Source organism: Sorex araneus, chromosome 5 (assembly GCF_027595985.1).
Source record: "Sorex araneus isolate mSorAra2 chromosome 5, mSorAra2.pri, whole genome shotgun sequence".
NCBI classification, from domain to species: Eukaryota; Metazoa; Chordata; class Mammalia; order Eulipotyphla; family Soricidae; genus Sorex; species Sorex araneus.
Genome location: NC_073306.1, coordinates 72,293,202 through 72,307,374, shown reverse-complemented (window position 1 = coordinate 72,307,374; position 14,173 = coordinate 72,293,202). Strand labels below are relative to the sequence as shown.

General features: G+C 35.4%; 1 protein-coding gene across 1 annotated transcript in view; it reads left to right on the top strand.

Moving 5' to 3' along the window:
* Nucleotides 1–14,173, top strand: part of TTLL7 (tubulin tyrosine ligase like 7) — a 171,452-nt gene that overhangs the window by 146,842 nt on the left and 10,437 nt on the right. The window contains exon 20 of the mRNA XM_012931648.2: nucleotides 1,814–1,987. Coding sequence (XP_012787102.2) covers nucleotides 1,814–1,987 — 174 coding nt within the window. The remainder of the gene's footprint in view (nucleotides 1–1,813; nucleotides 1,988–14,173) is intronic.

The following is a 14,173-nucleotide window of genomic DNA, read 5'->3' as shown; positions in this document are numbered from 1 at the left end:
CCCGTTGGAAGCCCACATTTTCAGAAAAATGCTTTGCTTAATATATTTTCTTTCTGAAAAATCTTTTCTCCCTCGGGGGATTAAGCAAATTGGTATATGTAAAATGAGACCTGAACCACTACCAAGTCTCAAACCAAACTTTCCCTTTGAGGCTTAAAAAGGCATTTAAACTAAGAAAGTAAGTTTTTCACTTACTTCCTCTCTCCCCATACACACCCCACCTTCTCCATTTAGGCCTTGAGAACTTCAGGACTATAAATCATATATATTATCACAACTACACATAATTGTGAGACTTGCCGGAGTGGTACTCCGGGTCAATTTAGAACATTATTTTTTTTCCAAAAATTATAGAGCACAAATTTTAATATTTTAAGTCATCATTTTGGAAAACAGGAGCAAAGACAATTCTGCATAAAAAGTTTAAGAATAGGTTATTCTTAAAGATACACAGCCTACTTTTCTTTTTTTTTTTTTTTTTTTTGCTTTTTGGGTCACACCTGGCGATGCACAGGGGTTACTCCTGGCTCTGCACTCAGGAATTTCCCCTGGCCGTGCTCAGGGGACCGTATGGGATGCTGGGATTTGAACCCGGGTCGGCCGCGTGCAAGGCAAATGCCCTACCCGCTGTGCTATCGCTCCAGCCCCCACAGCCTACTTTTCTTAAGTACACAGTTACTTAAGCAAGTTATTCTCAAATTGTTTCAGATAGAACTCATATGGGTCTTTATGTAAAGAAATTGATGAAGCTCACTGGTATTTGAGAACCCATTAATATAAACATTTGTTTAAAGAAATCATAAAAATTGTTCTTAGGCTATTTATAAATTCATCATCTTTTCTGATAATGTTGTTTACAATATAAATTTGATTAACTACCACTTTTTTCAGAGTATAAACTTAAATTTTAATTATCCTAACCCTTAAATATATATAATTTTAAAATGTAGCTGAAATTAATGAGGGCTGACTTTATGTAATAATAAATACTTTTTTAAAAATAAGTTTCATTGCATCACCAGGAGATACAGTAGAACATTACTCGTGAGGCACGTGTTCCTCCACTGTGCTATATCTCAGGCTCTCAAATTAAGATTATCAGGGTAGTATGAAGTACTTCCTGCTTCAGAATAAGTCAGAATATGCTAATGGAGGGGGACACTACCTTTTGGGGTTCTGCAGAGCAATACTTTGCAGGGCAGTTGGGATATATTACTTGTAGTGTGTAGAACCAGTGTTCTAAGAATGCAAAACAATTTTATTTTAAAGCTGTTTTTTCAAAGGAGTGGTTATAATCCAGGGAATAACCTAACTTTTGTTAGTTCAGATAGAGACCATATAATAAGGTATACCAAACTTTAATCATGGTGTGGGATCATCATTAACATATGTGTAAATATAGCATCCTAAAAAGCCATACATTCCTATATATCTAACTTTTGAGAACTTAGATCAAAAATATTAGCTCCAAATGTTTTAATAAAGAGTAACCAACTTTTTGAAAGGTGTTAGGTAGCCATTCTTTTAGCTCCCACAGAAGTTAAGTATTTAGCAATCAATTATTTAAAAGCAAATGGTATTGAATTGTGCTTTTTTTAGTATAAGAGTTAATTTCTGACCTTGTATTGATTTGTACCTTTCAACCATCTATGTCACTTCAAAGGTGAACTGAAAGGGCTCTGTGTGTGTGTGTGTGTGTGTGTGTGTGTGTGTGTGTGTGTGTGTTTCTGCATGTACATATCCTAGGTAAGTGATTAAATTGGTTGCCATTTTAAACAGCTACCTGAAGTAAATTTTGTTTCCATGCCAACAGATCATCGTGGGAGAATATTTTCAATAAAAGTCAGGAGGTGGTGACTCCTTTGCAGCTTCAGTGTTGCCAGCGCCTGGTGGAGCTTTGCAAACAGTGCCTACTAGTGGTTTACAAGTATGCAACTGAAACCCGAGGCTCAGTCTTTGGCAGTGGTCCGGACTGGGGTAATTCCAGGTACTGGTTCACACTCCTAGACTCAGTGCATTTTCTATAAAAAAAAATAATAAAAAAAAAAAGCTACAATGGAGATTGAAATTGAAAACTGTTTGCACGACCAAAGAAAAGCTGAAAAGTGAAAAATTTACACATGCTAGCATCTACAACATATTTTAAATTTGTACAATCTTTACCTTTGAAGCACTGAAGGAGACCAGTAATCACAAACCCGAAGGGGACAGTAAAAAGCATATGGAATAAGATTACTCACTTTACGTATTTTTCTTTCTAGTGACAGACAAATAAGAGCATCTGAAACATAAATATTGCAGCATTTGCGTAGCAATCTGATATAATTGAAAGGATGCTGTTAGTTTTCTTTTTTCTTTTTATTGTAATTGAATCACCTTGAGATATAAAGTTATAAAGTTGTTCATGATTGGGTTTGACTACAGTGTTCCAACACTGTCCCTGCAGTGTACATTTCCCATCACCGATGTCCCATTTCCCTCCTGCCACCATACCTGAACTGCCTGCCAAGCCTGCTTCTGTTTCTAGACAGGAGTTTTTCTTTCTTCTTTATTCTCTCCTTCTCCTCTCTCTCCCTCCCTCTCTTGCTCTGTCTCTGTCTCTCTCTGTCTCTGTCTCTATGGAATTATGGTTTACACTACAGGTATTGAAAGGTTAGTATGTTTGTCCCTTTACGTACTTTCAGCACTCAGTTCTTGTCCAGAGTGATCATTTTCAACTAGTGGTTCTTTCTGGATCCTAACTGCCCTCTGCCCCCATCACTTGTGGCAAGCTTACAACCATGGACCAATCCTCCTGGTCTTGTTTCTACTGATCATGGGTATTAGTCTCATATTTCGGGTTTTTTTTTCCACATCCCACAAATGAGTGCAGTCATTCTATATCTGTCCCTCTCCTTCTGACTCATTTCACTCAACATGATACTCTCCATGTTCACACATTTATAAGCAAATTTCATGACTTATTTTTTCCTAACAGCTACAAAGTATTCCACTGTGTGCATACCATATTTTCTTTATCTATTCATCTGTTCTCAAGCACTCAGGTTGTTTCCAGATTCTGATTATTGTGAATTTTGCTGCAATGAACATAGAAATGCAGATAGCATTTCTGCTGTGTGGTTTTGGGCCCCCAGGGTACATTCCCCAAAGTGGTCATTGGTCAAATGGAAGTTCAATTTCTAGTTTTCTCAGGAATGCTCATATTTTTTTCCAGAAACGCTGGACCAGTAGGTATTCCCACCAACTATGAATCAGAGTTCCTTTCTTCCCACATCTGTGCCAAGACTTGTTTTTGTTCTTTTTGACATATGCCAGTCTCTGTGGTGTGAGATATCTCATAGTTGTTTTGATTTGCATCTCTCTGATGATTAGCAATGCAGAGCATTCTTTCATGTGTCTTTAGATGCCATCAGTTTTATTCTTATTGTTTGATACATCTCCACTATTCCATCACCAGAGAAAACTTTGAGACTTGAATTTTTAGACTTCACTTAAAAATTGAATCTTTATAAATATTAACCACTTAAAATACATCATTTTACAAAAGCATGAAAAAATAATATTGCTTTTAAGATGCATGAATACACTGAGTAAACAAGAAGCATACCTTATCAGGTTCAAGATAATCATAATTCCAACTAGAATAAAAGTAAAGTAGGGGTCAGTACAGTGGGTAGAGTGCTTACCTTGCATGCAACTAGTTCATTTTGATCCTGGCACCACATATGGTCCCCCTAAGAACTACCATGAGTGATCCTTGATAAAGGCAGAGCCGTGTTTAAGTCCTGAGAACCACCAGGTATGGTTAAAAACAAAAAACAATCCAAGAAGAATAACAATTGAATGCTACTTATGCTTATGTATGTGTGAGTTTTGGTACTACTCACAAAGCAGAAAATCAGCCATGATTTTGCAAAAGTGATTGATAGTTAACAGATGATAGTGTTTAATTAACAGATAACTAAATGAAGACTATGTAAACATTATGGCATGAACTCTAAAAATTATAAATTGATTGTTAAAAATTAGAAATTTATCTATTTATTTAAAATACTGGCCAAAGCGATAGCGCAGCGGTAGGGCATTCGCCTTTCATGCTGCCAACCTGGGTTCAATTCCTCCGCCCCTCTCGGAGAGCCTGGCAAGCTACCGAGAGTATCGCTCCCGCTCGGCAGAGCCTGGCAAGCTACCCGTGCATATTGGATATGCCAAATACAGTAACAATAAGTCTCTCAATGAGAGACGTTACTGGTGCCCACTCGAACAAATTGATGAGCAATGGGATGACAGTGACAGTGACAAATTTAAAATACTAACATGAGAAGCTTGAGAGAGAATATAGGGGTTAAGTTGGCCTTGAATGCAGCCAACTCACCTTCAACCCCCAGCACTGAGTATGATCTCCTGACTATAGCCTTGTGTGGCCCTATCATCCCGTCACCATCACCACCACCACACACACACACACACATACACACACACAAGAGCAGTACAGCAGTAGATCACTTGCTTCCCATGTGGCCAACTTGGGTTTAATCACAGGCACCCCTTTATGGTTCTCTGAGCACCACCAGGAGTAAGAAATAAATCCTAAGCACTACCTTCTGTGGTCCTCAAACAAGATAAAACAGACTAAAATGAGTAAAATAAAGCTGCCTTTTATACAAATGACATGAAATTGCTGAGTAACTAGGGAAGCTTTTTCTAAAAAAATGTTGGGAATTTTATTTTAATAATTACTGTCTTCAATTTTGTCATCATGTTGTCAGAGTACCCTTAACCTGGAGGGATAGCACAGTGGTTGGGCTTTTGTCTTTCACGCGGCCGACCCGAGATGGATTCCTCCACCCCTCTCGGAGAGCCTGGCAAGCTACCGAGAGTATCGAGCACGTGCTGCAGAGCCTGGCAAGCTATCCATGTGTATTGGATATACCAAAAAACAGTAACAATAAGTCTGTCAATGAGAGACCTTACTGGTGCCCACTTGAACAAATCGATAAGCAACAGGAAGTTTTCCCTATAAATAGAATCTAATTGAACATAGTAATGGCAGAGGTAAAGTTAACCATGATATTTAAAATACATACATATCAGAGTTAAGTATTTGATTTTTATGGTTTTACTGAAGAAAATTACTGAACTAAAACTTTCATTATTATTTCTATAATTTAAAAGAATAATGGCCATGGATGTAGTGATTCCACTCCTCTGTATCTAGTTCAAGAATACAAAAAGTCAATTAAGAAGACACATACACACACACACACACATGCACACATCCTTATGTTCATTGATGTGGAAACAGCACAAATGGCTAACTAGAGTTATGAGTGGGTAAGGAAAGCATAGTATATGTACACACTAGAACACTATTCAGCAATAGAAAAGACAGAGCTAGAGGGTGTCATGCTAAGCAAAATAAGTCGAAGAATAACAAATACTAGATGATCTCACTCATACAGACACATAAGGAAACAAAGCAAAAGAATAGAAAATGGCTAATGAAAACCAATCCTTAGATCCTGAAAACAGGTAACATTTTCAAGGAGGGCAGGGGTGAGGTGGTGAGGGAGGGAATGGGCAAGAAGGGTCCTAGAGACACTAGTGGAGGAGCATTGATTGGCTGTCACTTTGGTGGTGGGTGTGGCACAGTAACATTGTATGCCTAAAGCATAAATATTGGTACCAAAACAAACTATATTGCCTCAGTAATAATAATGACTCAATCAACAACATATTTAAGTGTATAAATGAGGCTTCTCTTTAAGAAGTCGTGCTCTGAGAGTATGATCAGGAAGCTCACAGTTCTAGGTTAGGAAGGATGGTTTCAGGCTGTTTAATGTCATTTTTATAATTTTGTATTTTGTAATAATCTTTTTTTTACATAATCTTATAACTTTTGTAGGTAAGCAAAATAGGAATCATTTTGTTGTTGCTTTTGTTTTGGCCCAGCTAAGACATGAGCTTTTTTGCTTTTCTAAAAATTTTATTTTTATTGAATCATCATGAGATACAGAATTACATAGCTGTTCATGGTTGGGTTTCAGTGATAAGCCTGATACCCATCCAACACCCATCCCCCCATGAGGTTACATTTCCCACCACACCAATGTCCCCAATTTTCCTCTTATTCTTTTTGATGTGTGCCAGTCTCTGTTGTGTGAGTTGATATCTCATTGTTGTTTTGATTTGCATGATTAGTGATGTAGAGAATTTTTTCCATGTGTGTTTTGGCTAATTGGATTTCTTCTTTGAGGAAGTTTCTGTTCAATTCCCCTCCCCATTTTTTTTTGATGGGATTAGATGTTTTTTCCTTGTAAAGTTCTACCATGTCCTGTATAACATTGATATTAACCCTTTATCAGATGAGTATTGAGTAATAATATTTCCCAGTCTGTGTGCTGTCTTTGCAAAGTGCAGAAGCTTCTTACTTTAATGTAGTCCCATTTGTTTATCTTTATTTCCATTTGCTTGGTCAGTGGTGTTTTATCCTTGAAGATTCCTTTAGCTTCAGTGTCATGGAGGGTTCTGTCCACATTTTCTTCCAAGTATCTTAAGGATTCAAGTCTTATATTGAGATCTTTAATCCACTTTGATCTGACTTTTTGGCCTGGTGTTAGGCAGAGGTCTGAGTTCATTTTTTTGCATGTAGCTGTCCAGTTTTCCCAGTATCACTTGTTGAAGAGGCTTTCTTTGTTCCAGTTCACATTTCTTGCTCCTCTATAAAGGAGTAGGTGATCATATATCTGAGGGTTGGTGTCCAGATACTCAATTCTAATGCATTGATCTGAAGGTCTGTCTTTATTCCAATACAATGCTGTTTTGATTACTACTGCTTTGTAGTACAGTTTGAAGTTGGGGAAGGTGATGCCTCCCACCTTCTTTTCCTTAAGCATTGCTTTAGTTGTTCCTGATGGTTTACTTGAATTCCACATGAATTTCAATAGTTTTTGTTCCATTTATTTGAAAATGTCATGGGTATCCTTATAGGGACTGCATTGACTTGTATAATGCTTTGAGGAGTACTGAAATTTTGACAATGTTAATACTCCCAATCTATGAGCAGGGAATGTATTTCCATTTCCTTGTGTCCTCTTATATTTCTTGACATAGTGTTTTGTAGTCTTCTTTATATAGGTCTTTCACCTCTATAGTAAAGTTGATTCTGAGGAACTTGATTTATGAGGCATGATTGTGAATGAGATTGTTTTTCTAATATCTATTTATTCTTTTACTATTAGGAAAACCATGGACTTTTCAGTATTGATTTTGTAACCTGCCACTTTACTAAACATGTCTGCTTTTTGTAGATTCTTGTGGATTTTTTAACTGTAATATGTCATCTGCAAATAGTGAAAACTTGGCTTCTTCCTTTCCTATCTGAATTCCCTTGATATCTTTTTCTTGCCTAATTTCTATGGCAAGTACTTCCAGTACTATATTGAATAGGAGTGGTAAGAGTGGGCAGTCTTGTCTTGTGCGTGATATTAGGAGAAAGACTTTAGCTTTTTCCCATTGAAAATAATGCTTGATATGGGCTGTGGTAGATGGCTTTGACTATATTGGGGAAAGTTCCTTAAACTCCCATTATGTTAAGAGTTTTTTCATGCATGGGTGCTGGATTTTGTCAAATGCTTTCTCTGCATCTTTTAATATAATCATATGGCTTTTATCTTTTCTTTTATTAATATTGAGTATTATGTTGATTGACTTGCAAATGATAAGCCATTCTTGCATCCCCGGGATGAATCCTACTTGGTCAGCCACCACTCTGCTGGGCTGCAGATGCCTGCTTCTCAGCTCCAGCCCACTCTCACTTTTCCTAGCATTGTTATTTATGTGCTGAAAGCTATACTTTATAGCTGCTGCAGATCTTTCCTTTTTTTTCTTTATTCTGGTTGTCATTAAAGATATTTGGTATACTAGAATATTTGTCCTAAAATTAGGGGCACTAAGCTAATTCTAGATGCTCAGAATGGCCCCAGTATTGTGATTATAAGGTATTTGGGAGGGAGTGTGCATGTCTATAATCACATCTTTTCTTTGAGAGTTGAGAACCTTTTGAGAGCCTGACAGAAGATTGTGTAATGTAACTTCATTCCTGAGAAACACTACATTACAGGATATGGTGGAAGATATATGCCTCAGTTGTTTTTATCTAATAATGAATTTCACTATTTAATGCATCTTTTCAGTCAGATGAACCCCAAATTTTCACTTACAATACCCTGGATAGTTCTGTTAGTGTTAGTAGGAGAGAAAATAAGATCATAACCTTTCTGCAGATAGATCAAAAGAATAAAAGGGGCTAAGGTGGTTCCTTCTTTTAAACCTGCAAATCAGTTAACTCACTTCTAGTAAGAAACCAGAAAGATCCCCTTGGTGAAAGCTTGTTGATACAGAAACTAAGGAGAGATGACAATTTCCTCCCAATAATTTTATATTTAAACCCAAGTTAATGAGCCATTACTTCAAAATCAGGGAAAAATTGGCCATATCTTTTTTTCTTTGTACACTGATTTCCTAAGGCATCTTACTTTACTTGTAGAAGTCACTTGATTTGATATTTATTAATACATTGATAAATTTCATTCAAAGCATATACTTAGTGAAATTTATAAACATAAGTTATAAAAATATATACATAAAAAGATACTTAAATGTGATGTATAGAGAAACACTTTATCAGGAGAAGTAGTAACTTACATATAAAATTAGAAGAAACTAGAAATAAAATGGTTATGATTCATATTTATTTATCTATGTGTTTATTTACTAGTTTGGGGGCCCCACCCAGCTGTGCTCAGGGTTTATTCCTGGGTCTGCACTCAGGAATCACTCCTAACATTACTCTGGGGATCAGATGGTGTGCCAGGGATCAAATGGCCACATACAAGTCAAGAACCTTTTCTTCTGTATATATGATCACTCCAGCCCCCATGGGACATATTTATATCTAGCAGTAGTCTTCAGGATATTTCTCTAAAGACTATAAATAGTCTATGGTACCTATTATACAAAAGAGACTTGGCCTTCAACATTGTTGTCTGAAAAATAATTGATGCCAAGTTTAATGTCTATTTCTCAAAAGCATTTTGACTCATAACTAAGCAAATGGAGATGACAGATAGATACATGTGGTTTGCTACTTTATAAAAATAAAGTATTCAAGATGCTGGGGTTTTTCAAATTAGTTTAGTATTTTTCTATAACTAGGCTTATCTGGGGAAACTTTGGGTCTCCAAATATTTTTCAATATCACCATCTCTATGTGTCTATCTTTTATGTATTGAACTTCCATAAAAGATTATTTCATAAGGGGTCCCATGGCTTCAAACATTTTTTTAAAACCACTGAGTTAGAACTTCTGCCTCTGGAAATGAAGTACTAGGTATTTGGAATAATACTTCTGATGACAACTAGAAAACCTGGACAAAATATTCGAACAATTGCTGGAAGACGCCAAGAAGTTAATCAGGTACATTTTAGTAAGTACTTGTTATTTCTGAGTAGTGCTTTTGACAGATTCATGAACCTACAAGAAAAACTATTAGGTGCTCAGGGTACACCAAAGATGAAGGCTTTGGTAACTACTAATAATCCCTAGAAATATCAGTATTCTAAATGTTGTGCAAAGCATTTGTGCAAAGGTTGATAGAATTACAAGGAAAAAAGTACCCATTCACTATAGAACAAACTTTGCACTTAAAATTATCAAAAAAGTATCAGATACTAAAAATTTAATAATATAATTAAGAAATTTAGCTTTCCTGTATTGTAGTAAACCCATTTCTTTAGAATACAACTCATAATCAAAGTGAAAAAAATGAACATGCAGTAAATAATAAAACATTTATCAACTAATTTCAGAAAGTTGTAACAATAAGAGTTTTTTTTCAGATGGGTACAACTTCTGGCCACACCCAGCAGTGCTCCAGGCTTACTTCTGACTGTGTGCTCAGGAATAGCTCTTAGTGAGCTTGGGGGACAATATAGAGTGCCAGGGACTGAACATGCATCGCCAGGTGTAAGGCAGCACCCTGCTGTACTATATAACTTTCCCCTTACCACCTTGCCCAGAGTACTTTTGTCTGGCCACATGGCATGAAGCTAAGAATAGTAAAGTATAGCTAGAAAGCCCTTCAAAAATACTTTTGAAAGATAATGCAACACTTAGAATCTTGTCTCCCAGCATTGAAGAGATAGTAGAGTGAAGAAAGTGCTTTTCTTGTATGCTGCTGACCTGGATTTAATTTCCCCCAGAAGTAAGCCTGGAGTACAGAGTCAGGAGTAAGTCCTGAATTCTGCCAGCTGTAGGGCCCCCAACCCCCACAAAATTATCTCCTAGTGCTTATGATAAGTTTGTTTCCTAAAACTATGGGGATAGCAGTGTTTTTAATCTTTGACAATGAGATATTACTAAAAAGTGTGATTTTTTTGATTAATGTTCAGCTAGTAAATTTTATATATCCTTAATAATATACATTTCTGCTACTTAACTTTCCTGTAATTTTTCATTTCTTTTAGAATATTTGTTTCTGTTTGAAATTTCTATTTTTTCATTTCTGACTAATACACTTGCCATTTGTTGTGCATTGCAAATAAAATACCATGATTTTTGCCATTATTTTACTGTGTTTAGTTTTTGTTCAGGAGTTCTACATTGAAATACAATCATGTTCTGTTTTAAAAATACTTAAAAATACAGAATCAAAGACTAAATCATAATTCACCCATGAAAATATATTAAACCGACATATAAATATTGCAAATAAAACTTGCAATATGTGGCTAAGTCATCTGAATGCTTATAGACATGAGTATATAGAAAAGAGGAAAGACAAAAGTAAATAAGCTAATTAACCAAGATAAGAAGTGACAAATTGACATTAAAATAAACCCAAAATGGACATAAAGAGTATCATGCTGAGTGGCTAAGTGAAATGAGTCAGAAGGAAAGGGACTGGTATAGAATAACTGCATTCATTTGTGGGATATATATAATGAGACAAATATCCAAGGGGAGGGTAAACAGTAGCCAGGAGGACTGGTCAATTCTTAGAAGCTTGCCACAAGAATGTGTGTAGAGCAAAGGACAGTTAGGATAGAGAAGGGACCAGCATGACAATGATAGTTGGAAATAATCATTTGGACAGGAACTAAGTGTTGAAAGTAGGTAAAGGGATAATCCTGATAAGCTTACACTATCTGTATTTATCTGTATTGCAAACCATAAGGCCCAAAAGGGGGTGGGGAGAGAAGAGAGAGAGAGAGAGACAGAGAGAGAGAGAGAGAGAGAGAGAGGGAGAGAGACAGAGAGAGAGGGAGAGAGAGAGGGAGAGAGAGAGAGAGGGAGAAAGAGAGAGAGAGATATCGAGCCTACCATGGTGGCAGGTGAAATGGGGGTGGAGGATGGGAGGGAAACATTGGTGGTGTGAAAAATGCACGGGTCAAGGGATGGTTGTTGGAACATTATACGACTGAAATTCAATCATGATCAACTTCATAAATGTGTTTATCAATGTGGTCCAATAGAAAGCATTTTTAAAAATAAACTAACCCAACGAGTACAGAAAAAGGGAGTAATGAAATGATAACAAAATTAATAATCAAAAATCAGAATAAATATGTTCAACATGTCTATAATTGCATTTCTAAAAAAAACTAATAAAATTGAAGTGAAAAAACCTATTAGATGGATGACAGAAATAGGTAATATCAAAGCAAACAGAAAGTATCCTATAAGTTCTACCTATAATCATTAAAGTTTTTATTAAAACCTATGAAAATTTTCAGGATGATAAATTTGGTTATTAAACAAAATCTCAAAAAACACGATCTTATCAAAATGACAAAAGAAGATATAGAAACTTTTGACAATACTAACTAGTGAAACAATTGAATTAATAATTAAGTTTCCCACAAAATAAAATAAACCCCCCAGATTAATGTTTCTACTACCCAGTGCTATTAATTCATCTGGAATATGAAGAGGGAAAAGCCTTGAGTTTGTTTTATCAGGCTCCTTCAAACTGATAGTATGATAGTACATCATAGTGAAGGATAATGACAAATATCACTCGTAAAACTAGATGCCAAAAGTATAAGTAAAATATTATAAAATGAACCCATAAACTTTAAACTTGATATTATATCATGTCAAATGAAAGTTGCATAATAGTTGAATAAAAATAGTTTTATTTTAAAAAATTTTTTAAATTTTCATTTTTTAGAGTTTTTTTTACTTCTTTTTTTCCCTTTTTATTAATGAATTACCATGGGGGTACAAATACAGATTTACATATTCTCATGCTTATGTTTTGGTCATACACAGCTTGAGTACCCATCCCTCCACCACTGCCCATTCTCCTGAATAAAAATAGTTTTAAAAGCTAACAATAAGTCATTTGATCAAATTTTATATAATCATGTTTTTAAAAGTGCATAACAAATTTGAAAGCAAAAGAAAAATTTCTTAACATGACAAAGGATAAATACCCCAAAACCGGTAACAAGTATACCTAATGGTAAAGTGTTGAAGACTTTCCCTTTTAGATAGGAAGTAGCACAAGATTATCTGTATTATCACTTCTTTTTGGTATTGAAGCAAACCTGGTTGGTTTAGTGAAAAAAGGTTTAAATATAAAAGGCATCAGTTTTGAAAGAACTAAAGCTTTATATACTCTCAAATGTAATTTTGTTCCTTAATCTCTAAATATATATATGTATATGTATATATATACTGTTCTGTAAATAGTTAGCTTCATGTACTCAGTATTGAGAATTAAAAAAATTTTTTTTCTATGTCAATAAAAATAATTAGGGTATGAAACTTTAGGTGTTTGTTGTAACATCAAAAATAATTGTTAGGAATGAAAGTAATAAAATGTGTAAAATAGGTAACGAAAAGATTTTCCTTATTTATCATTGGAATCAGTGTTATCAATATGTCAATATTTATGTCCTAATGGTGCTATATCTGTAAGCTCATGTAATCCTAACAAATTCCAGAAGTTAGTTTGGAGTACAGTATTTGACCAAGGTTTTTCATAACATCTATACATATAAGCAAAGGTTAACAAATAGAAAAGACACTTGAAATAGAGTAATAAAATGATAGGATTTATTAACTACAACGTACTAGGACTTGTAATAAAACTAAAGTGATTTAAGACAGTGTAAGAATTCTACAGGATAAGCAAAAAAGGTCAATGCAACAATTCAGAAAAGTCATTAATAGATGAGTCATACATTAAGACTTGATTTATAGATATATTTAGCTTATTACTTATGGAAATAGGAGATTTGTCTGAGTAAATAGTGCTGGGTCAATTAGGTTTCTGAATAATAAAAAGGAACTTTACCTACATCATACATAAAAATTATTTCCAGTGAACTAAATACATAGATGTGAGACTAAACTATTTCAGAAGATAACATCACTGTATCACTGTATCACTGTCATCCCATTGATCATTGATTTGCTTGAGCGGATGCCAGTAACATCTCCATTCGTTCTAGCCCTAATATTTTAGCAGCCTCTCTTTACGTTCTTCACAGTGGTGCTGCATTGGAGGTTCTTTCAGGGTAAGGGGAATGAGACCCATCATTGTTATTGTATTTGGCATATCGAATACACAACAGAGAGCTTGCCAGGCTCTGCAGTGGGGGCAGGATGCTCTCGGTACCTCACCAGGTTCTCTGAGAGGGATAACTAGGCTATAAGAGGTCAAGAGGCCACGCGCTTTCAAGGAGCGTTGTTTTATATTTTCTGGATCTTGGCCATTGATAGGATTATATGGTGCCAGGGGAAGTTTGTGGGTGTGGCTGCCAAATTACCGGAAAATGGGGGATCTGGATGGAGTCTTCTTTCTCCACCCAGAAGATAATAATATAAGATATTTTATGTCGATTAGGAATGCAAAGATAAAAAAATAGGAAAAAAAAGTACATATCAGAAATGGAAAGTGAATTTACTAGATCAGTATTAATAAACCATATGCATAATAATTTCTCGCTGAGTGATAAAGCAAACCATAGAATGGAAGGAGATATTTGCAACCTATATAACCTCTAACTGACTTTCATATAGACTATTTAAGAACTCTTACAAATTCTAAGGAAAAACATTTCTATTTTGGAGATGATTTCCAGGGGTCAGTCCCAGGTACCT